At 55.6% G+C, this 24,042-nt stretch overlaps 1 protein-coding gene across 1 annotated transcript in view; it reads right to left on the minus strand.

The window, feature by feature from the left end:
- The window catches only part of SHANK3 (SH3 and multiple ankyrin repeat domains 3), a 362,955-nt gene that overhangs the window by 330,350 nt on the left and 8,563 nt on the right, over window positions 1–24,042 (minus strand). The window contains exon 2 of the mRNA XM_040596580.1: window positions 19,042–19,374. Coding sequence (XP_040452514.1) covers window positions 19,042–19,299 — 258 coding nt within the window. The 5' untranslated portion in view covers window positions 19,300–19,374. The remainder of the gene's footprint in view (window positions 1–19,041; window positions 19,375–24,042) is intronic.

Genomic DNA, 24,042 nt, shown 5'->3' on the forward strand with positions numbered 1-24,042 from the left:
CAAATGGGAACCTGGGCATTGCCATAAAGACGTATCAGCATCTCTGACAATTATGAATCCATAAACCAGGATGATCAATTAAGGTTGCTGCAAAGCTACAGGAAAAATTTGTAAGGTGCCTTGGACTCAATTACCAACAGCAAGTGTGGGCTCTTCTGTCCCATATTTCGTTCACTCCTGGAGCAGCCGTTAGCTCCGCCAGCGGGCTGCAGTGACCTGTCCCATTTTCCTCCCTTGATTGCTGCCCCAGGCGCAGCGGTGTGACTGGCACCGGTGGGCTGCACCGCTGCCCCAAGACCAAGCCACAGGCTTATCAGCCCACCAGTCAGCCCCACCTCCCATTGCAGCCACCCTCATGCTCACAGCAGACCTTGTTCTTCATCCTACAGGAATCAGTTGACCAAATCCAGTGACATAAAAGATAAAATTTCCATTTGTGAATGGCTGAGAAAGGAATACGGCTCTGAAGCAAAGCCAATGGTGTGCGCTGTCCCTGGGACCAACAGGGTGTGACACTGAATGTTCATTAAACTGCTAATAAACTAAAAGCCAAACTGACAACAATACCAAAAACTTTTTACTCTGTAGTTTGCAAAAATATAAGTTTATAGATCTAATTCCATTGCTTTTTGAGAGAAGACATTAACAGCCTGGAGACGAAGCAGGAGACTCTCTGATATCAAAGACATGCTTTTTCTCAAAATGTTTGTATATTCTGCTGGGCTTCTCTTCAAAGAAACAAGCAGCTAAATGGGTGGTCACAACACCAAGAGGTCCCATCTTCAGTAGAGAATGGGGGTAGGCAGTAGGACAAGCTTTGAAATTTTGTATATACAAGCTAATGTGGAAATTAAAAAGTGTGACTTGGAGATCAAGATTTCTGCATCAGAGAGCGATGAGTAACTTGGATGCACAATACTGCCAGCCAGGCAGAAAACTCAGCTTCCTGTAGCTGAAAGAAAAAAAATGTAAATGCAAGATATATTCTAAAACCGTAGTCCGTTACCTCTTTTGTAACTGCACCGCTGACTTTGTAATCTGGGATTTAACATTTTCTTCTCCTAGCATGAAGCTCATGTTTTCACTCTGAGCTTGCCTACCCTGTAAAGTGGATTTGGGCAAACCAGAACCACACTATTCCTTCATGGGTGGTGACTCCCCGTAAACGGTGTTGAGAACAAATCCTCTGAGGCCTCTGCAAATTTAGGAGCCCAGGAATCGGGGAATGCTTGCTGTCAAGGTACAGAGATCACCCAAGGTGACCCATGGTCTCCGGGGAGCATAAGACATCACAGGACACCTGGGACCACTGAGAAACGGGCAGCCAGCGTGCCCTGGGTGTGCACAGGCATCGTCCCAATGCCCAGCCGCAATGTGGTGGTAACTAATGAACAAACTGGATTTTTGTGCTTACAGCTCACTCACAGATGGATCCCCACAGCTCCTGCCACATCCCAGCCGGGTCCCATAACCAAGGTGAGGAAAGACATCTCCCCGAAGGCTTGCTACCCCTTGCTCTTCTGGCAGAGGCAGCACTGCCATTGCCATCTGCAGCTGTGTGACTGCCCAGGTATGAAGCAAGAGGAACTGTTCACTGTGAACTCAGCTGATACAGCTGAAGAAAAGGGATGGGATTTCAGGCCCACCACTCATTCCTCAGGTTGGGAGAGCTTTGTCTGCTTCTTCCAGATATATGAATATGTCTAATGAAGGATAGTGCTGCTCCACAACCCTCTCCTGTCTCCGACAAGAAGCACAGAGTAGACAAGTGGCCTGAAGTTCTAGAAAAAAGCCCATGCTGCCATAAAAATATCTGGGACAAGACATAATGAGGTGGGAAAAAAGGAGGGAATCCACCACAGAACCAGATTCTATGGGATATTTGGCAAGTGCAAGCTTGAACATCTTCAGATCTACAGTTACTTACAACCTACTGGCAAACTGTCACCTTTGACATAATCTCACCTACTACAGCAAGAAGGACCTTCACACACTTGGCTTGCACAGTCCGTCCATCCACACACCCACGCACAACATTGCAAGTTTTTTAAAAATATACTCTCTAACTAAATGCATTAAAACTTTCTGACACAGCTAGAGACAGTCAGAGTGGTGCCGGGCAGTGAACTCATCTCCAGATCTGTACATGACACGCACTCCAGTTCCTCCCTCTTAAAGCCTTCTTCTGTTAACTTCTTGTACTGTGTTTGATCCCTGCATGACACTAAGACAGAAATAATTTCAATTATGTTTCTTCGGCACTTGTGCATGTATTCATTTTTAAGGTATATGATTCACAAACCCTAACCTCAGGCTGAGAAATTCAGTCCAAGCTCGCAGAGAGCCCCTTGCTGCATGCCCAGGTCCCAGCGTTCCTCCAAAACCCTGGGAGAAAGCGGCATGAGTCACCTCATCCATGCTTGATAAAACTGCAGTCTGAAAACGAACAGCATGCTCTAGTGTATTACACTGAGTCTCTGTGAAACGTGGGCAACAAAGAACTCTAACAGTGTGTACTTTATGAAAGGTTACCTCATAAATTTATTATTACAATTCAATTAACTTACTGAGGGAGGGGACGAACGGCACAGAGGGAGCTGAGGCTAAGCTGAACCCGGTGTGAGTGAAGCGATCCCCCCTCTCCCTCCCACGAGTGCAGCGCTTGCAGATGATGCGTGGGATCAGGGAACTGGTCCAACGGTAATGAACCCCAGAGTCCTCAGCACTCCAGACATACGCGCAGCTAAACCCAGAAGTAATCCATTAGCAGATCAGTTCCACAGACATCAACAGCCACCGCCAAGCCATTAGCAGAGAAAAACCCTAAGTGTGAAAGCGCATCAGGAAATTTTTCAGACGTAATTTAAAAATTCAGGGACACTCCTGAGGTCCCTGCAGGTACCACGTGGGTGCTGAGGAGCCCTGGCCATGCTGAATGAAGCATGTGACAGCCAGGGAAGGGTCTGCAGAGAGATCTGGACAGGCTGGAGCGGTGGGCTGAGGCCAACTGTAGGAGGTTCAACAAGGCTGAGTGCTGGGTCCTGCACGTGGGTCACAGCAACCCCACGCAGCGCTGAAGGCTGGGGGCAGAGCGGCTGGAAAGGTGCCCAGCGGGTGCTGGTCAACAAGGCATGAGCCAGCAGTGTGCCCAGATGGACAAAAGCATCCTGGCTTGTATCCGAAACAGTGTGGCAGCAGGATCAGGGCAGTGATCGTCCCCCTGTACTCAGCACTGGTCCAGCAGGATGCTTTCACCTTCATTACCACGCCTGCACGGGACCACGCACAAGTGTACCCCACTGAGGACAGGCTCCGCGGCAGCCACCGGGGACTTTGTGCCCACAGCAGCCAGGCTGCTCGGTGGCACCAGCAGGGCCCAACCCTTGGGTCCCTGGCTGGGCTGCCCCAGGAAGGAGGGGGCATGACATGTGGGGAGGGGGCTGTCTGCCTGCCTGTCCCATGGACATGGGATGCTACCGGCAAGGAGGGCCTGTGCTCCTTACAACAGGGGGCTCTTCTCCCAGCCCCACAGTGTTGTCACAAATCCCTAAGGGCAGCGATGCTCCTTCCTCTGCTCGCACTTCCAGATCTGCCATCGCACGTTTTCCTTGCATGCAAATAGAGTTGGCGGAGGTTTCGTGAAGGAGTGGGTCTGCAGCGCTGTTCATTTTTACTGTAAATTTCCAATAATTTATGTGGGTTTTTTCACCGAAGACTTCATATCCACCTTTTTTTGGAAATGCTGATAAATAACTTCAGATTTTTATTTTGATCTGGGCATCTTCAACACATCGGGTGTCATGTCACAGTGCTGCCGGGCACAGGAATGCCAACAGCTCAGCAGCTGGAGACAGCAGGAAGCCTCCTCTTTTTGGGCTGATCCACAGAGAACCATACATTAAAAATGAAGCTAATCTCAGAATTTTCCACCAACCCAGATTTTAATAAAAATAATCTCCCCTGGAGATAGCTGTAATATAAAGCTCCAATACTGCTTCTCATACTGTGGGCCATGCTTTCTTTCCAGTAACTGTGAATTATGGCTCAATTATGTTCACTTTGCCCTCTAAGCACAGGCAAGGAAAGAGAGGGAGGGCTGCCCTTATGTCTTCTTTCTGAAAAAAAAATAAGTGCATAGCACAAGCTTGTGACTACTCCTGAGCTCCTCATCGCATGCACAAGCAAGACCTCATGCCCCAGGTACAGTACATTTTGCAAGCACTTCCCCTCCAAGGACCTATGAAATCTACCCTGCGCTGTCCATGTTGTCCGCAGACAAACCTTCAGCTCCCAGAGCGGATCAATGGTTGAATCTTCAAGCTACAGAAGCTCTGGCAACCACAGGTCTGCAACTGCTTAGGGGACACAGCTCACAAAGACAAGAGAAATGCCCATTTTGACAATTTAGCCCGAGAAAAATGTGTCCGCTATAATCTTCATGCCTTGCTTACTGTTAAAGTTTTCCTCCAGCCGTTCCACTAGCAGTTACGTGCTCCCCATGCCCCATTGAGCCGCCCAGTCCCCTGGCCCCCAACCCCACACTCCCCCTCAGGGCAGGTCCTCTGGCCTTGTCCACCTTCTGCCCAGAAAGCCAGCTCATGGGACGGGGAGCAGAGAAGTAGCAATCATTGCACAGATCGACAGTAGAGACTTTGCAAGAAAAGAGGTTTTCTCTAGAAAAAGCAACAGCAAGGAGGAAAATTTCTGTTTTGGTCAGCGCATTCAGTCCATGATAGGGACACAGCTCAATCACGGGCAGAGCCCCTCGTGCCGCCATGCAGGCACCTTTCCTTGCTCCAGCTGGGCTGGAGGACAGCACGCTTTCCTCACCGGGAAAGGAGAAGCCACAGAAACAACCCCATGTCCTACAGCTCACCTCACAAAGCTGAAAGCACAGGAATAATTAATCCAGAGCACAGGACACAGGCTGCGTCCAGCGTGCCCTACCACAAAGCTGGCTCTGGCATGAGACAGGGATGGACACAAGCATCAGCATCTTATCCAAGGATTCTGGAGGCCCCAGAGTGAACCTGACAGGCAAGAATGAAATGTGGGGCCCCTTTATATGTTAAAGACACCTTATGAGCATGCCCAGGGAAGCAAAAGCATAATCCATGTTAATGAGAGAAAAATTCTAGCTCAGCTATGTGCTCATCATCGGCAAAACCTCTTCTCATTTCTCTCCATCACTTAAAATGGGTGCCATTGCTGTCTCTGAGCCTCCAAGGAGGAGCCATGACTCTTCGACTCAGCTCTTGCACTGATGACGCTCAACACTGGTTCCAGCACCCACCCTTCAACAGCGAAGGGCACATCCTAAACATCAGGGTGAGGTAACTGCTATTGACCTACTTTACAGACAAGCTCTCTGCGAGGCTGAACAGCATCACCAAAAACACGCATGAGCCGTGAACACTCAGCTCCAGGAAAAATTTCACCCCTGCTCCCACACCCTCTCCCAGCAAAACATGACAAACAGGGCGTTGCAAAAACCTGCTATGCTCGGCACTGATCGATGGCGCAGCTCTGGGAGCTCCAACTGCTCGCCTTTGCCCCCTCCTCCTTGCCCCTGTGCCCTTGCACCAGGACTGCCCACGCACCAGCCCAATGCGCTTGTGATGGCAGTGCTGGGGACCCTCCAGCGCCGTTCCCGCGTGGGAGCCCCGCTCTGCCCAAAGGGAAGGATGCAAACTCAGAACAAATGTGCAAGATGGAGGCACGTGTCTCATTAGTCAGTGTCATGTTCAAACCTCAGAGCAGTTCTACGAGGAAGCAGTTGACTGGAGAGCAATATGGGCTCAGAGCAGTGCCCATCTGCACGGCAGGGATGGTGCCAGGGAGCCACCTGAGCTGGTCCCCAGGACCCACAGGCTCCTCCAGAGCTGTCTCAGGCACTGTGAGGAAGGGTCCTCAGCTCCCGACTGCCCCAGGACTAGATAGACCCTGCTGCCAGAGACAGCCTGTCTTTTTTCAGCCCCTAAACCAGAGGAAGATTTGGGCACCCCCAGCTGCACTCCCAGCTCGGGCATTCCCGCTCCAGGGACTGAGCCCAGCCAGCCCTTGCTGTATGCAAATAGCCACCCCAGCCACCCCAGCGCTGGGGACAAAATGCAGGAACCCAGCGTGACGCCCCACAGCAAGGTCCTCCTGCCCTCCCTGTGGAGAGGACCCAGCCGCAGGAGCCAGGCTGTGCGCGCCAGCCACCGGCCTTCGCAATAACCAGGGGCTGGCAACTAACTGGCCTCAGAGCCTGAGATACCCTCCCTGCTCTGAAGAAGGTCTTTCTACACCTGGTCCCCGTCAGGGCTGTGAAATGCTTGCAGAGCAGGACCCAGGCAGAGCTGCCTGCCTTGCCCTGTTGATAAGCAGAGGGTTGAATCCGCTACGCTAGCGCACACATGCATATTTACGCGGCTTTCTTTAAATCAAGTTTGAACAGTTTTATGCAAATACATTGCATCTATTCAAAACAACTCATTAAATAATTCACCCACAATGTCCCAAAGGATGTTGCACAACACTTGGCAGCTAAACTTCTCAGTCCCCAAAATAATCAACCACAGCCACAGATCCAACGCAGTGACCCACAGCTCTCCTGCTTCAGGCAAAAGCCTCCCTCCATGCACATAATAAAGCAAAGTGGATTGATTTAAGTCAAAGTGATCACCAATTTTAACCGTGATAAATCAGCTGGCAGAAAATCTGGATATAAATAATCGAGTCTGATGTTGTTTTGCACTGGTAGTCCTAAGCTATTTTCCTAAAGAAAGGCTGAGTCGGATCAATTCATAACCATTACGTTAGATTAATTTGCAATTTAATACAGACTTTACAACCAAAAGTGCTTCTTCCTAAGTAGATACACTGTAACTGTATGCATCTATTTAAGCAATTATAATGTAAAATATAAATTCAATTTTTTAATTTTACCTGAACACTTTAGAAAAGAGTGAGTAGTGTATTTCTTAATAGAAGATGAGTAGGTTTTGACTTGTGATTTTAAGTCAAAAGCGTACTCAGATAAAAACTGACATTAAAATATGTTCATTTAGCACGTCAACATATTTCTTAGTACTAACAAATTAAATACAACTACTCTAAACTACCTGTGCTGGATTCATAGGAAATGTGTACACAACCAAAGGATCTCTTGCAACTACAAGCAACAGACATAAAAAGGGACTTTTACTGATAGCTACTTAAATTGTTTCTTCATGGCCATCAAGATCTTAGAGCTGATGGGTCTTGCCCACTTGAAATTGCCTTTCATGGCTGGAGTGGAAGAGAGGAAAGCAAGTTCTTTGCAGCTTTCTCAGCCTCCACCTGGCTCCTGCCTTCTGGATCTGCTCACCCTTGAGCTGAACTGGCTGGAATAAAGGACATGCACTGGTTTATGGTTAAAAGCTGGGTTAGTATCTGCACTAGCTTCACACACTTAACCAAGGGATTCTTTGAGATCACTCGTTTGGTTTGCACTGACGGACTGCACCATGGGTCGCAGCCCCATGGGTCGCAGCCCCCTGAGCCAGCACCGTAGGGTTGCTCCGTGCGTCCCTCCTGCCTACTCAGCTTGGTGTAAGGGACATTGGATAAAATGCAATGGTTCGTTACACTGAGGATCGCAGTCCGCTGTTCCATGGATCCTACCGTCTGGATGCCGGTAGACTGCTCAAATGTTTGCATTAGTAAAACAGACACACAAAAAAAGCTACAAAGGGACTTTAAAATATGTCATGCTTGGTGCCGCATTCAATAGCGTACAGTAATGAAGCATGGGGCTGCACAGTGAATAAAAAAGGAAAAAAAAGCGGAACAGCTGCCTCATTCATTGAGCACTATTAATCTGATCTGAAAAAGGCCGGGCTCCTATGGAAAAACAATGTGCAGCTTGTAATCAAAAAACATCTCAAAGCATGTGCATAAGTGGTTTGATTCTCCCCTAAAAGGGGCGAAAAATCCAACACAACTATCGACAGCTAGAGACTTCTATAGCAGCAGAAAGCGGACGCGTTGGCCAAGGATCAAAGGTTTTGGTGCAGGTTTAGACTATTCCAGACGTCAGTTCCTGACCTCCACATCTTCCCTCTGCAGCAATGAAGTTCAGTTTTCTTTCACCCCACACCCCCCAGCTCACATCGCTGGGACAAAACAAAGCATGGAAAAAGGAATTTTAGGGTCTAGGTTGTACTGGGAGACCAGTGAGAGGGGAAGCCTGGGGCAGGGGAGAGGAACCTGCGTGCTCAGGAGCGGAGGGGCTGGTGCCGTGGCCATGCTCCTGCGCCTGGGGAAGGCAGCAGAGCTGTGGTGCAAGCCCTGCTTTCCTCACTCCTCTCTTTTCTGCCAGGCTCCCTCCCCTCTCCAGGCACAGAAACAGCTGGCTGCACAGGCTGGCTCCTGCATCTTCCTCCTCCTGAGGAAGCCACAGCGGTGTTCCCATGTGGCCTCAAGACACAGGACCCTCCTTGGCCCTTGGTGTGGTAAAGACCTTTCCATTCCTTGACTGCAAAATTACCTCGGAGAAGATAAAATGCAAGAACATGATGTTGAGCTCTTTATTCCTGCTTTGCGATAGCAGTTAAGCTGCACCTAAGCTGCACCTAAGCACAGTGCGGTGTGGGTGGGTGCATATTTAAACAGTGGGCACCATCCGCAGTGCCAGGAGCTCACCACACATCCCTGGTGTCAAACACCTGGTGCAAAAAACAGTGCAAACACCTGGAATAAAGCTGGACACACCTCGCTCACCTGCCCAGATCCAGCCTCGGGCAGCACGAGCGCTGGACCTGGTTCCACATGGAGCAGGAACGAGCAGCCACCATTCCAGCAACATCTGTGGATGCCATTTTCCACCAGATCCAGCTGAACGCCAACCAGAAGAGCAGGAAGGCCTGCGTTCCCCATGAAGGAGGCAGTTCACAGACACGTCAGGCTGCTGCTGCAGCCAAAGGGAGCCCACCTCCCTGGGCTCCACCAGTGTCCGCCGGGCCGGTGCAGAGACCTGCTGAGGGTTAAAGCCAGCGACGAAAAAATGTTATTTTAACCTATGGCAGCTCCTTCATCTGGCTTTAACATGATTTAAAAGGGCAAAGAAAGATGTGCCAGCACACAATGGAGAAGAAAAGCCCTTGGAAATCTCGGGGAGGAAGTCTCATCAGCTGTACACCACTGCTCCTCTAGATCTTTCTGAGCTATTTCGATAAGCTCCAGCTCTGATAGTTAGCAGCTTCCTAAGTACCATTCATTTGCAAGAGGCTCTTATCTCTCTACATATACATTTTTTATGTGATGTGCTGAGCTGTGATTCCTTGGAACAAGTTTTCCCTGCTTCCAGTGAAAAAGTAAATAGAAAACCTGCACCTCGTTGCTCTGTAATTACAACCATGGTGGCAACTGGCCAAGTGGAGGGCGGCCAGTGCTGCCCACCGGCTGCTGCAAAAAACGTTTTCCCATGGGAAATATCCCAGGTTTGGTCAGATATCTTGCAGAATTTCAGTGCCAGCACAGGCTGCAGACAGAGGGGATTTGGTGATGGCTGGAGGCACTTTTGTGCTCTCCTAGGATTATTTCTGTATTGCCACCTTTTCCTACCGCCGGGCCCCAAACAAGGTTGCAACTCACTTCCAAAGCGCTCCCACCGCAAGACTTTGGGAATCGGTTTTCAAATGTGTTTTAATGATACAGACCCACAACTCTTAACTATTTCAGAGAAATAAACCTTAGCTTGGGCATGTTTCTGTCTCCTTAAAAAACAGACTATAATCTCATAAATCTTGTGGGTGTTTTGGATAATTTTATCCTGGGTCTCCACCACCCCCTCCCACCAAGCAATGCACAGCCAAAAACTGAGCTGAAATGGCTCTTCCCGGAGGATAAGCAGCTGCAGGCCAAATGCAGGAGCAGGCAGGCAAGATAGAAAAGCTCCACCAGAGTTAGGAAGGATCTCCAGGGCCTTGCACATCAGCCTTCTCTTTCCTTTGCCCAGGCTCACACTCCCACCCCATGCAAGGGCCAGCGCCAGTGTGCACCAGCAGCTCACACAGATCAGGGTTAAAAGGAGGTGGGGAGGTTCCCAGGTTATCAAACTCCAAATAAATTGCTACCTTCAGAGCCACCACAGAGCCCAGGCTGTCAAACCAATTCCCTGCCCTACAGCCACAGTACAGAATGGGTCCCTGGCACAAAACACCAGTACAGCCCTGACAGCGGGCGTGTGGAGCTCCGTGCTGGGCATCGCTGCTGCCAGCCACCAGCCCAGCTCCTGCTGCTTGCCCGGCACAGCTGAGCAGGGAGCAGGACCATGCCCACAGGCTGGCACTGGCAGTGACGAAACGTGCCATGCTGCCGGCATGCTGGACCCTAGGCTGCAGCCCCACTCTCCTCTGGGTTCTGCTCAGCCCTGCTCGGTCACAGCCCTCTGTCCACCCCTACCCACCCACCCACTCTGTTTTGGACAGCCCATGGAGCAGGGTTGCCCCCCAAATCCAGCCCTGCAGCGCACTGACACACACGAGGGCAGCCGGGAGTGGCCGGGGGTTACCAGCAAGTGTCAGATCCCGCGGGAGATGATCCCTGGAGCCAGAAAGCAGAGTGGCACTTGGCAGCCACACAGTCTGCAGGGAGTCACTGAACACAGAGCACGCTGGCTCTGCCCCCTCGTGAGCTCAGCACCATGCAGTCCTTAATTACACCATCACACGCTGCTGCTCAAAGGCTACACCGCCAACCGGATGATTTTTCCTCCTTTGATACAACAGCAGCTTCTCATATTTTTCTGTGCAGCAGCAGCTGAGCACAAGGAGGGATTCTGTGCAACTGAGTGGTCCCATGCTGATTCATATCACAGAGTATATAGGGCAGATCTACCCAAAGTCTGCATGTTAACTACATCAACCCTGGTGTCAGGGGGTCCCGCCGGGAGCCGGGATGCCCCAGAGTACAGTGCCACCACAGCCCTGGGAAGCTTCTGCTCTGCCAACACCTGAAGCCACCCCGGGAGCAAATGGACTTGGGACAGCAATTTATGTAAAGCATACATGCCAGCAGATTTTCACTATGTTTTTTACTACTGGATTGTTAACCTACAACAAATGTTAAGAATAGTTTCATTCATCCTTTTCATATCAATTGCTTCCATGAGCTCAGCATTTCTGTCTGCTGAGGTGTCCGCAGTCAGCACCATGTTACTCAGCACGTGGCACCTCCACAGCCGTGCAGGATAAAACTCTCGGTAGCTGCAGGAGAGAAGCCAGCATGCGGGATTACACTTTGCCCAGGAAGCCAGAGCAGGCTGCAGGCAGGTCTGCTGCCATGCCCACCGTGCGGTGCTGCAGTGGCCCTCCCAGCTGCCTCACACGAGCTGCTGAGCATCTGCAGCTGCCAAGCCAGCACAGGCAAACCCACCACACCTCTTCGCATATAGTTAAAAGTCCGTCCTTGTGTCGTGGACAGTCACCAGGGGACAGGGCACATGGCAGCAGAGCAAGAGGCTTTGGTGCTCCCTGGCTCAGAAGAGATGTGTCCGCTGTCATTTCCTACAAATCCCTGTGTCTTTTCCCTCCTTTTCTTTTAGGGAGAGCAAACAGTGCAGCAGGTAGCACATTTTACAGAAAGAGCCTTTTTATTTACAGCCACAACAGTCCTCCTTTGCAAATCACCTCATCAGAGAACCAGTGTCCCTTGTCCTACAACCCCTCTGCAGCACACAAAGCCCCATCAGCAAAGGCGCTGCAGCCCCCTCCCCACCCATCCTGTGCTGACCACACTGTGGCGGCAGCATCACCACAGTGACAGTGTGTCACTGTGTGGCACTCCCCTCCAGGCAAAGCTGTGTGCAGTCCCCATGCCTCCATTGCTGGTGGGCAGCTCACTTGGCCACAGCTTGTGGCCACTGCACCCCTGCCTCACCGGGTTGCAGACACAAGGTTGTTACTGCTTGCAGGATGGTCTGCAGCCGCATTCATGGGCTTGTGGGACAGTGAATTCAAATCAAATCCCAAATGAATGGCAAGCCACACTGTCTCTTGGCAGCCTGCCTTTCCACCATCAGTCCTGGCTAAGCAGAGGTTCAGGAAAACTTTGCCTATCTCTCTTCTTAATAGGAAAATTTATTTCTTCACTTCCCTTGGGCTTAACAGAAGAATCAATGCTTTGTGCGCTGGTTGTCAGGCTCTTATTTCATTTGCATTAAGGAGATAAGTCCCAATATTAACCTGAAGTATCAGGTGACTGGGAAGAGGTGTGAGGGCAGAGGCTTTTCTGCAGCCACAGAGGGAAATGAGCAACTCCATCCTGCAGCAAAGGGAGGCCCTGGCCTCAGCAGAGCTCAAACAGCCTCTCACCAATGGAGCTGGGCGGTCTCATGCCTCCAAGGCCCTTGGTTGAGGGACATGTCCTAGCCAGTCCCCAACACATCACCAAAGCCCTGCATGAGGAAGGAGCCCTCCAGCAGGACAGATGCCAGCAGAGGAAAGACATGCCAGACCTCGCTGCCTGGACACCACAGGACAACCTTCCACAGGATGTGAATCCTTCAGCATCACCCAGGCTTTCCTGGCTGCAACACATCAAACGAGCCATGCTTCAACATGATCCCCTTTGCAGATGAGACCAAATTCTCCCTAGGGCTGCAAATCCACCTTACCAACTGTGATCCTGCCAGTTTGGGAACTGATGATCTGGCCTGAAAGCACCAAGTCTGCCACCACAGGGCTGCACCCAAACAGATGCCATGAGACGGTGGCTCCTTCTCAGCACTGCCCGCTCTGCCAGTACCGGTGAGGAGCAGAGCCCATGTTCTCGGCATAGCCACACAGCCATGCTCACCCGCCTCCCATTGATGGACAGTCCCTCCAATGTCCTCACCGTGGCTTCCCTGCACAGCCCAGACCCGTCTCACATGCTCTGGAATGGCACCCTGCAAGAAACGCATCCACAGCTCCATGCCTCTTCAACACAAACAGCTTTCTGTCTCTCCTCCCAAATCAGCATCTGCCTCTCAAAGGGTCTCTGCTCTCAATATCACTCTTCCCCTCCACTACAGCACAAACTGTCCCTCCTCCTGCCAGGCCACCAGCTTGACCTGCCCAGACTTCTCCACCTGAGGGCTCCCAGCAGAGCAGCCACCCCTTGCACCCGCCATCCCCCAAAACCTGCTTGCAGGAGGTGGGCACCTCTGGGTGGGAGAAGCAGGAGCTGGGGTCCCATCACAGTGGACTCCATGGCAGGCTGGGCAGGCCCAGGCACCTCCCAAAGAGTTCAGCACCCACACACATGGGACACTGCTACGTAGGAGTCCTTTGGAAACTGCTAGTGGGAATGGAGGTCAAAAGAGGAGGCAAGGACCCAAAACTGGAACAACAAGATGTACCCATCTTGTGGCACCTTCCTTTTCCCAAACACTTACCTTGCATGCCTCAAGCTGTCACAGAGAGCTCACAGAGGGGAACAGGGGACAGCAAATTTGGGGCACCATGAAAAATATCCAGCTCCAGTAGTGGACTCACCTGCCAGGGACCATGCAGGACAGAGGACCCCAGGCTGCAGGGCATTGTGTGGCTCCTGACCACATTTCCAGGCACTCCCCAGCACAGGAGCAGCGTGTGCCAGCAGGAGCCAGGCACCACTCTTCTCCCACAGCCCCAGCCTCTGCCCCTGCCCAGGACAGTCCATGGGTCCAGGCTGTCCCATACCCATAAGCTCTGGGAACCCTGCAGCTCCCTGGGGCAACTCTGCCTGTCAGAAAGGAGGGCCATTTGCAACTGTCGGTCAGTACTCTGAGGGGTTTATAACCTGTTTACATCCCCAGCAGAGCTCTTCGCCTACACAGCAGGAAATACTACCAGCTACTTCTGCATTGTGATAAATAGTCTCCTTTTGGTCATTCAGATGTGTTCCCTTCCCCTCCAAGCACACCCCTCCCCGGTCTCCACCCACCTCTCTGCATCTCACAGGTCTCTGCGAAGCAGGAGATGTGTTCTGTTCCTCCTGCACTCCAGGTTCCATTTCCCAAGTTGTCCGTAAGGGTGTAGGGCAGCTCGGCTGCTCTTCCCTGAGCTCAGAGCCTGTGCAGGCAGCTCAGACAATTTAATCTCAAAGTGCTGGGCCATCATTAGGATATAAACAGTGATGTGCCTGAAGAGACTGCCTTTTCAGAGACAAGGTCACAGCCTCGGGTGGAGATTTGCTCTTAACAATGGAAGCCACTAACAGTGAATTCAAAGGCTTTCAGCTGAATAAACACATTCTGGAGAGTTGCAAAAGGAACCTAAGAGAGGCTTGGAGACAACTCCAAGAGACCTGGGAAACTTGACTTGAAAAGTCAGCTGCTTCACAGTCTAAAAATCCACCTGGAAGCTCCAACTGTGACAGCAGACACGAACTTGAATAAGCTGAACTTTGCCCAGATGAAGTCCTGATCTCTGAAATTGTGGCAGCTAACAGAGTCTGACTTGTTACTGAAAAGCTACCTGTCCACCCTGTGCCCGAAGATCCCAAAAGAGACAATCTCCACCGTCAAGCAGAGCTTGCTATAGCAAAGCCCACGGCACGTCAGCCGGTGCTGCAGCAGCCAAGCCAGACTCAGAAGCCCAGAGGTACCCGTGGGAGGAGAGTACGGGGTCGCTTCAGACTGTACAAGGGCTGGAGTTCAGTGAGCAAAACCCCTTCAGCACACCAACCCCTTGCTGGCGCCACACAGTCCTGGGGAGGCCAGTGATCCCTGTTGTGGTCCCATCCCTCCTCCTTATGTTTGTGTTCTTCCCAGAGCAAGCAGGGAAGAAAGCCTCTTCTCTTGGACGATCCCTGATCCACGTGCCCCGTCACTCAGAACAACTCAACCTCTAGACGGGTCCAGGGAAGAAGATGCAGAGCCAGGTCAGGGAGGCCAGGAGTGTTCCCATTACAAGGCAGGGAATCTGCCCTTCCTGCAGGTGCCATCAAGGTCCTGTGCCTTATCCCTGCCTATGGGATATCCTTCCCTCTCCTCAGCCCACCCGAGTCCCAGCCTGCACCCGCAGGCTGTGAGATCCCTCCCGGGGTGCAGACACTAACCCTGGCCTGGAGCAAGAGCCCCACACAGACCCACAGAGTGGCCAAAGTGTCAGGCCCCCCGCGGGCCGTCCATCAGGGAGGGCCACTGCCATCGCAAAGCCAGACAAGCAGAGCAGCAAAAGCAGAGGAAGGACACCTCTGGGAAGATGCCTGTGCCTAGGGGTAATCCCTGCCCTGTGGCTGCACTCAGCGGAAGAACAGCTCAATAGCAGCTCCTCTGAACTGCAGAGCCTATCCCAGCCCAGGGAAAAGGGTCTGAGAAGCCAAGAGATTATGCCAGGAGAGGGGTCCCCACCTGGCCTGAGAGACAGTGTGCCACAGCTCTGCTGCGCCACAGCAGCCCAGGGAAGGGGAGCCAGGCTCTGGTTGGACACCAGCGCAACACCCACTAACTGCAGGGAGAAGCAGGACCCATTTGGGCCAGGAGCAGGAGCAGGGAAGAGGTTTAGGATCCTCACTCTCTCCAGCTGTGTGAGATCGAGGACCCATGCCCTGTAAGAAGGGAGCAGGCAGGGAATACACACAGCTCTGGAGCATCTGTCCTGTGAGCTCCTGCAAAACACAGCAAACACATCCCAGAGTGTCTCATGGAGGAGATGGTGGTACGGTGGCAAGCCCCGCAGTGGCAGATGGGACAGGCTCAGCTGCTCATTTTCCCCATTTTCACACAGGTCATGCCCCCATCTGCTTGGATGTCACCTTGCAGACAGGGACCAAAGCTGTCTGTTCAGGGCATGAGGAATAAGCACCGTGAGTGCCTAAATTACAGAGCCGATGTATGGGGGATGATGCACAGGAGGCTAGGGAAGTTCAGGGCCAGTCATGTACAGCTCTTAGGGATGTATGCAGTTAAGCCAGCTTGATTTTTCCTGCCTCCCATTATTTAAGTGAAGGTACTTCAGCTAGCACAGAAGAGGAGTTTGCAAAACAGGCAGTTTCTATTTGGGAAGTCAGCCCCCACCTGAACCATAAATGCAGCAGCTCTCTGCAGACGCTGCCTTGGTCTGAAAGAAAGAGATGCCCCCGACACCAGCCTGAGCATGGCTGTGTGCTGGTGACAGCGCGGGACCGCTGTGCAGGGAGCAGCACTGGGTGCCCAGCCTGTGGGGTAGCCAAGGGTCTGACAGAGCAGCCGTCACACCGTCCTGCTGCCCACCAGCGCAGACTGAGCAGAGCCCATCCCTGCTCTGCAGGGAGCCTGCACCCAAATCTGCTTCCGCCCTGCCTCTCTGCCCAGGGGAGCAGGTGCCACAGCCTCCGACCCCCATCTGCATCCCATGAAACCCAGTGCGTGCTGCCCCATGTGACGGGCAGCAGGGACAGGGCCGGGCAGCAGGGACAGGGCCGGGTGGGCAGCCCTGCCCTCCCAGGAGCACCACCTGTGCGCTCCTGCTACTCGAGTAGCTCTGCAAAGCTGGAGAGCCCTGGGCTGCGGCTGCAGCCAATTCCTCTGCACATCAGCCGGGCTGTCGGTGCAGCCTGCGCTGGCCGGGATGCAAGTGACATGCTGCCCTTACTGCAGCTGGCAGCACTGCCCCCTGCCCCCCGACTCCCCACGGCACCCTGCCCCTTGCCCCCCGACTCCCCACAGCACCCTGCACGTAGCCGGAGTGCTGCCCCCTTCCCCCAATTCCCCACGGCACCCAGCCCCCTGCCCCCCGACTCCCCACGGCACCCTGCCCGCAGCCGAGGGGAGAGATGCCCCCAGTCCCCAGCCCCAGGGCAGCCGGCGGGTTGCCCCTGCGGCTCCCACCCCCAGCCCAGGGAGGCTGCACTAGAAACATTTGCACCCTTCAACGCTCTGATATGCATCTGCCCCTCAGGCAAGGGAGATCTGGGAGGGACATTCCCACTTTATCCATGCAAATATGCTCTGCTTCGCAGGCAGCCGCATTCCCTCCCCTGCCTCGGGTGATCTTTGGTCTGGCAAGGCTGAGCTGCTTCCCTCGGACTCTGGGACTATCCCTGGCTGCAGTGCAGGACTTGGAAGGAGGAAGGGGGAGCGGTTTACAACACACCATCACACCGACACATCACACACATCGCTGCTTCCTCCGGTGCCCACGCACACTCCCAAAACAAACTAAGCCAGGGAAGGGAGGTGCAGAGCAGAGCCCAAGGAACAGCAAAGTGGAGAGGTGGGTGCCATGGCAATGGGCCGAGTAAAGGCCCTCACTGGCAGTCCCTGGGCCCTGCCATGTGCTGCATCACACAACGGGATCTGGGCTGAGGGCTGGAGCAGGGTGAGACCCGGGTCCGTACATCAGCTTGGGGATGGATGTGCACAGGGATGGTGGAGGAGGAGCTGATGTGCTGGGGCCAATACAGCAGTGAAGGGAAAGAGCATACACTGTGTCCCCAAGAGCCTTGCTCACAACCCCAGCAGGGGCCAGGGCTGGAGAGAGCAGAGAGCAGCTGTAAAGCCCTTCCCGCAGCGCAAGGTCAGTCCTCACTAGAGCAGAGCATCTGTCTGATTCTTCGACAGCAAAGGCAGCGCTGCCTCGCCTGCCTCTCTCTGCTGCTGCCCGGTGCTTGGCAGCTCAGCCTGCAGAGCTGTGCCTGCAAGCATGCGAGCACCTCAGCCCCAAGTGCCTGGCCCTCAGCCCCAGCACCACCGTCCTCTAGCAAGCTCTCTGGCCCCAGCTGCTACCCCTCCGCCACCGAGTAGAACCCCCATGCCAGTCTCCAAAATAGAACTCTTTCACCACCAAAGAGGAGAGCTCTCACTTCTCCTAGTCCCCTCCACCCCCAGCAACGCTCTGCTCTGCTCTGCTCGCCCCAAGTCTGTCTCATCTCCCCCCACCCCTAATCCCCAAGGGGCACCTCCTCTCCTGCCCGCAATGCCTTGCCCCAGAGCACAGGCTCCCTGTGCCTCGCAGCCCACCCATCCCAGGCAAGATGCTGCTCCCAGCACCACCTCTAATGAGTACTCCTCCTCCAGGGCCCCTGTTACTGCAGCCCAGCCCTTCAGTGAACTTTTTCCCTGCACTGACCAGGCTGTTTCCAAGTTCTCGCTCCCCCCAAGCACCCCATCCCCGGATCACCCCCAGCATTGCCCCACAGGTAACTACCCACCACGATACCCACGCACACTGCCCCACATCACACCATAACGCTCATGCCCTCCTGTGTCACACCTCGGCACCTGCGTGTCCTGCCTTGTGGCACCGACACCGTGGCCTGGCACCCCGTCCGGTGCAGTGGTGCCCCCACACACACCCCGCAACCCGCTGCGCCGCACCCGGGCCTGACGCCCTGAACCCGCCGCGGTCACGTCGGCACCGGCGGGCAGCCCACGCACACCTACAGCTCGGCACCGGCGGGAGCTGCCCGCACAGCCTGCCCAGTCCCACTGGCCCACGCCGCCAGCGGGCGGGTGACCATCAGTCCCCAGCGCTGCGGCTTCGTGCTCCCGCAGCCCGGCCCAGCCGGTGCGGGTGCTGGAGCCGATCCCGGTGCCGGAGCCAGCGCTGGAGCGGTGCTGGTACCGGTACCACGCCAGTACCGGAGCCTCCCGAGCTGCGCCCACCCCCCACGCCCAGCCCCGCTGTCCCCCCGCGCTCAGGGCGGGCGGCGGAGCGCAGCGTGGTCCCGGGCCGATGCGGGCCCCCGGCGGCGGGAGCGGCCCCGGGCTGCAAAGCAGCGCTGCAGGGGGGCTGCCCGGGCCGCTCCGCCCGCCGCTCCGCTGGGCTCTGCGGGGGCACCGGGGAGCGGGGCAATGGGGGGCGGGGGGGGGGGGGCACCGGGGAGCGGGGCAATGGGGAGGGGGGCACCGAGGAGCGGGGGCAATGGGGAGGGGGGCACCGAGGAGCGGGGGCAATGGGGAGCCGGGCAGCAGGGCAGGGGGGAGCCGTCCTGCCGGGGCCGGCCGCCCCGCGCCCGCGGCGGTGCGAAGTTTGCCGGGTGGTGCCGGGGCGGCAGCCGTGCGGAGCGGGGCCGGGGCCGCGCGGGGTGCGGGTCGGGGCCGGGGCCGGGGCCAGGGCGGGCACTCACCGTCTGCTGGAGGTCGGGGATGCCGATGCGGACGACGATGGCGCCGGGCGCGGGCTCCTCCATGCGCGCCGGGGCCGCCAGCTTGGGGGAGCGGGGCCCGCCGGGGCCCCGGGCCGGGTCGAGCCGCGTCTCCTCCCGCAGGCCGGCACCCGGCTCCCCGGCGGCGGCGGCGCGGGGCTGTTGCTCCGGCGGCGGCGGCGGCTCTGGCGGCGGCGACTCCGGGCTCTCATGTTTGCTGCCGGCGGGGCTCAGAGGCATGCTCCGTGCGGCGCGGCGGGGCGGCCGGCACCGGCACCGGCACCGGGGGCCGCGCTCACAGCCCGCCCGGGGGCCCTGCGGGGTGAGGAGAGGCGGTGAGCACGGCTGCGACCCGCGGGGGCACTCGGCTGGGACCCCGCGGGGGGACCCCGGCAGAGACCATCCCCTGGCAGGGGACCCCCACAATGCACATGGGTACTCCGGTTGGGACCCCGGCAGGGGCCCAGGAACTGGCTCCCATGCTGCACACAGGTGACCCTGAGGGACCCTGTGGGGAGACACCAGCAGTGACCATCCCCCGGCAAAGGCCTGGGAGAGGACCCCCCCACTGCACATGGGCATCCCTGCAGGGAGCTCCCCACCCCACCCCACCCTTTCCCCCAGCAGGGACCCGGTGGAGGACCCCCACACTGCACATGGGCAGGGACTATCCACTGGCAGGAACACAGGGAGGACACCCAACATCCACCTGGGGACCTAGTGGGGGCCCCCCAGCAGGGGCCCAGTAGAAGACCCCCACACTCCACCCAGGCCACCCCCACAGGGACTTCATACAGGACCCCTGACTGCCCCACACAGAGCTCCCCATCTTGGGGCCCTCACCCAGGAACCCCTGACCAACTGTGCAGTAACCTCACAGAGGCACCCACACAGGATCCCCCACGGGTACGGATACGTTCCCACAAAAGATCCTTTTGTTGAGACCTTGCAGAGGACCACCCTCACCCTACATGGGAACCTCCATGTCACAGACCTCACCGAGAAGCCCCACAGCACACTATGCAGGGATCCCCACAAGTGCCCCCCCCCCCCCCCAAGGGCCAACTGCCACTGCATGGCCTCCCTGGCCCCCACAGCGGGCACAGCCCCCATTGCAGTGACTCCCACCAGCCAGCCAGAAGGGACCCTTCCTCACCCCGGCATGGGCCTGCCCCGGGTTCACCCCATCCCAGGTGCACGGACACCCAGAGCATCTGCTCACCCAGGGAGGGGTCACCACACAGTGCGCACTACAGAGCCAGCACAGAGGGTCTGGACACAGCACCCTAGGAGAATACGGGTTGTCCCAGCTTCTGGGGCCTGCTCTGCTCCTTTGATCAACTGTCTTCTCTCCATACAACCACCAATGCCTGCAGTTCATCCCAGTGCCCCTGTCCCCCATCTGCAACCATCATCCTCCATCTTCACATCTGCACCAGCATCTCTGGAGGGCCTGCCTGGCTCCTTCGTCGTCTGCCATGGGGGGACTCATAAGGGAGGCTGGACATTAGCCAGACAAGCAGGTGTGACTTGTGGGGTGCTTAGCACCGTGCCTGTCTCTGGGTTTTACAGGGAAAGGTCTTGGTTGTGGCCCAGTAAACTGTTAGTGCTGCAGTTGGTGGAGCGCTGCCCACTGCGAGGTCCCCAATACCCCTGCTTGGAGGTGATCACCACCCAGCACATGTCCGTGTGCACCTGCAGCCAGTCAGACTGGCCCTTGGGCTGCAGGCTCCAGCACCACCTCCACCAGCCCACTGGGCAAGGAGCTGGGACTGTCTCCCAGGAGTTTCCAGAACTGGCTTGTACTTGGACAAGAGGATGGAGCTGTGCCCTTGTGCCCAAGTTTTGGGAGTGGGAGGACAGCTGACCTGTGTTTCCACCTCAGAGACCTGTCTGAGCCAGAGAAGCCACGTGTGCACACACTGGAGCAGTGGTGGCCGGCGCAGCTACCGTTAGCTCCAGCACAGAGCAGAGACACAGGCAGCTGCCACCACGAGCTGCTGTTTGTGCCAGTCCCCCCAGCAGTGGGGGCTAACTAAAGCCAGGAGGACCCTGCCTGCCCAGCAAGTCCAGCCCTTGCTCTCAGGCAGGGGCTGGCCAGTGACTGCCCTGCCAAGCACAGATGGGATGCTGGGCTGAGCCCTGCAGGACTACGTATGGGATTGTGTCCGGTCCATCACTGGCTGGGATTCAAGGCTTTAATCTACGTGACAATCCTGAAACAGAAATAGCCCCCAAACCACTGAGAGCTGGAAAGAGATACGCTATGGCCTGGATCTGTCCAGGAAATGACTAATGGCTCTTCCTTTGGTCCTCCCATCCTAAAGCCGAGGGACTGCACAAGGCAGGCATCGGGGAGAGCCTGACTCTGCCAGGGCGGCTAGCCCCAAGCAACTCTCTCAGCTGGAGCAGTACCTGCTGCAAATGCCTTGCACCAGCAGAATGGGCGAGACAGGCAGAGAAGGCTGCATCCACAGACCTGGAAGTTTGGGGTCAGAGTGAGAGTCTAACAGGTCCTAGACCATGAGCACTGCAACTCTGTGGCACAAGCCTTGGAATGTAAATCAAGGTTTGACCATGACAAACAATGAGATCAGCCCAGGAGCAATCAGCTGGTCTCTGGGTTCCTTCAATCCACACCTGCACCCCTGTGCTGGAGAATCACAGGTCCTGTCTGTCTGCTATTGCTTCACAGATACAAGGACCAGGGAAGTGTCCGGCTCCCCCTGCACCCTGCATTCCCATCACCCCAGACCTCTCAGTGCTGCCCTGGCATGGGTCAAGCCTTTGTGCCTGGATGGGAGGACCATGACAGTTTCAGTCATCCCCTGCAAGTCCCTTAAGGTATGAGAAAACATTCTTTCCCAGCAGCAAAGCAAGCCAAACCCATGCCTTTCCAGGGTGCCTGTCCTGCAGCAGCTCTCCTGCTGTATCTCCATGGGGTCTGAGAAAAGCTCTCAAGCAGGGCACTGAGGCGAGAGGAGATGAGACCAGTGGCACTGGAAAGCCTCCTGCTCCATGGAGCACACAGTGTTCCCTGCCCTGCACCTGTCCTGGCCCCAGGTAGAGGTGCACCAGAACTGCAGATCCACAGAGCGTGGGCTGGGGTCGAGCACCTTCCAGGTCTCAGGTGAAGTGATGCAAGGCTTTGAAGCAAAAGCCACATGGCAAAAGCGAGGAATGCAAGGAACAGGCTGGGCTCTGCGGCTTTCAGTCAGGGACACCGGGGATGAGGTGGGGCTGGTGAGGGGAAGAAGTGGCTGAGATGACCATGACTCACATGCAGCCGAGAAGGAGCCGCTGGCTGAGCACAAAAGACAAAGGAGTAAGAATGGTCAGGAAGGGAGATGGCAAAGATATCTGTCGAGCAAAGGGTCAGAGAGGGGAGCACAGACGGTCCAAACTGGGAAGCCCGCAGCTGTGGCCCGCACATGGCAGTCGCACGGAATGACTCGAGGCCAAGAGAAGCAACCTGCAGCCACATGAGCACGGGTCCATGGGGCCTCTCCCAGCCTGCCACTAGCAGCGTGCCAGGATCCCAGGGGACAGGCAAGGGTGACAGCGTTCAGGGAGGCTGGCCTGTCCTCACATGCCCACTGAGACATGGCAACACCCGGTGGCACAGTGTATAGCCAGGCCCTTAGGAGCACTCAGTGGTGAGGGGCTGAGGGCAGGACAAGGACCATGCAGACCCCTGGCAAGACCCACCATAACCCTGGGCCCCCATGGTCCCAGATCTCAACAGCTGATGCCTTGGCAGAGGAAGTGGGGCTGAGGGACGCTGGGTCTGTACAGAGGATGCTGCACTTGTTCCAGCCACCCCGCAAGGCCAGCAGATGGGCCAGCGAAGGGCTTGTGTCAGAAGTCCCTGGCCTGGGATTGCCCTCTGCGGCTGGCAGCAGCTGTGGGACAGGTAGAGCTTCTCCAGGCATGGTGACATGGCAGACCGGCTCTGCCTGCCTTTTGGTCAGGCCTGAAAGCAGCTGAAGGCTGGATGCAAAATGAGCAGTCACCACTGCTGTACGGCTACTGTCACCAGCTCAGGGCAAGGACTGGGCTGGGGCCTCATTCTTATTAGTGATTTGGAAGAAGGGATCTAATGAACATGGTGTGAAACTGGGAATAGGCAAGTGAAAAGCCCCTGAAGAGATTAGAAATAAGAGCAGGAGGAACACTAAGTTCTGCTTGGAAAAATGCACGTAGTAAGGAGATAAATCATCAGAAATACAAGCGACACATGGTCTGACTGCATCCCATGGGCACGCATCCACACCAAGGTGGGCAGACCCTGGAACAGATGGGACAGCAGCAACACACACTTGTGTACGCCTTCACAAGCAGCAGAGCGGAAAGACCTCCTGCAGCTGGGGCACACGCATACACCTGCACCTCCACGAAGCTGGCGAGGACCCGTGAGCCGCAGGAAGCCCAGAGCCAACACAGAGGAATACTTTGGATGCAGACCCAACTGCCCAAAGGCGCTGGGGAAGGATCCCATGCTCTGCCCATCACCTCTTCAGAGCCATGCCCGTGCTGTGCAGGCAGGGCACACCTCACTGACAGCAGGCACCATTCTGCACAAGATCCCCCTCCCCCAAATCTACAGCTTTCCTCTGAACGTGTGCTTCAGCAGAGGGGCTTGGCTCCCACCCGCTGCCTTCCTCCGACACCACCACACAGGGGATTAAGCAAGCAATGCCACAACCATCCCTCCATGCAGCCTCAGCCCGCACGGCTTCAGCCACCCCGGGATACCACCCTGCGGCCAGGATCTGCCCCCTGCACCAGCTCTGCCCCCAGGCTGCCCCGGCGGTGGGCAGAGGTGGCTCCAGCTCGTGGCCTCTCAGGGACAAAACTCACCCACCTTGCCGCCTGCTGCCTGTAAGTTCTGTTTAACTATTGCCATTCATTGATTTTATTTCTTTCCTTTTTTTGGTCTTGTTATTTCACTAGGGGGAGAAATTAAATGGTCCAGATGGTAAT

Source organism: Falco naumanni, chromosome 5, assembly GCF_017639655.2.
Source record: "Falco naumanni isolate bFalNau1 chromosome 5, bFalNau1.pat, whole genome shotgun sequence".
Lineage (NCBI taxonomy): Eukaryota > Metazoa > Chordata > Aves > Falconiformes > Falconidae > Falco > Falco naumanni.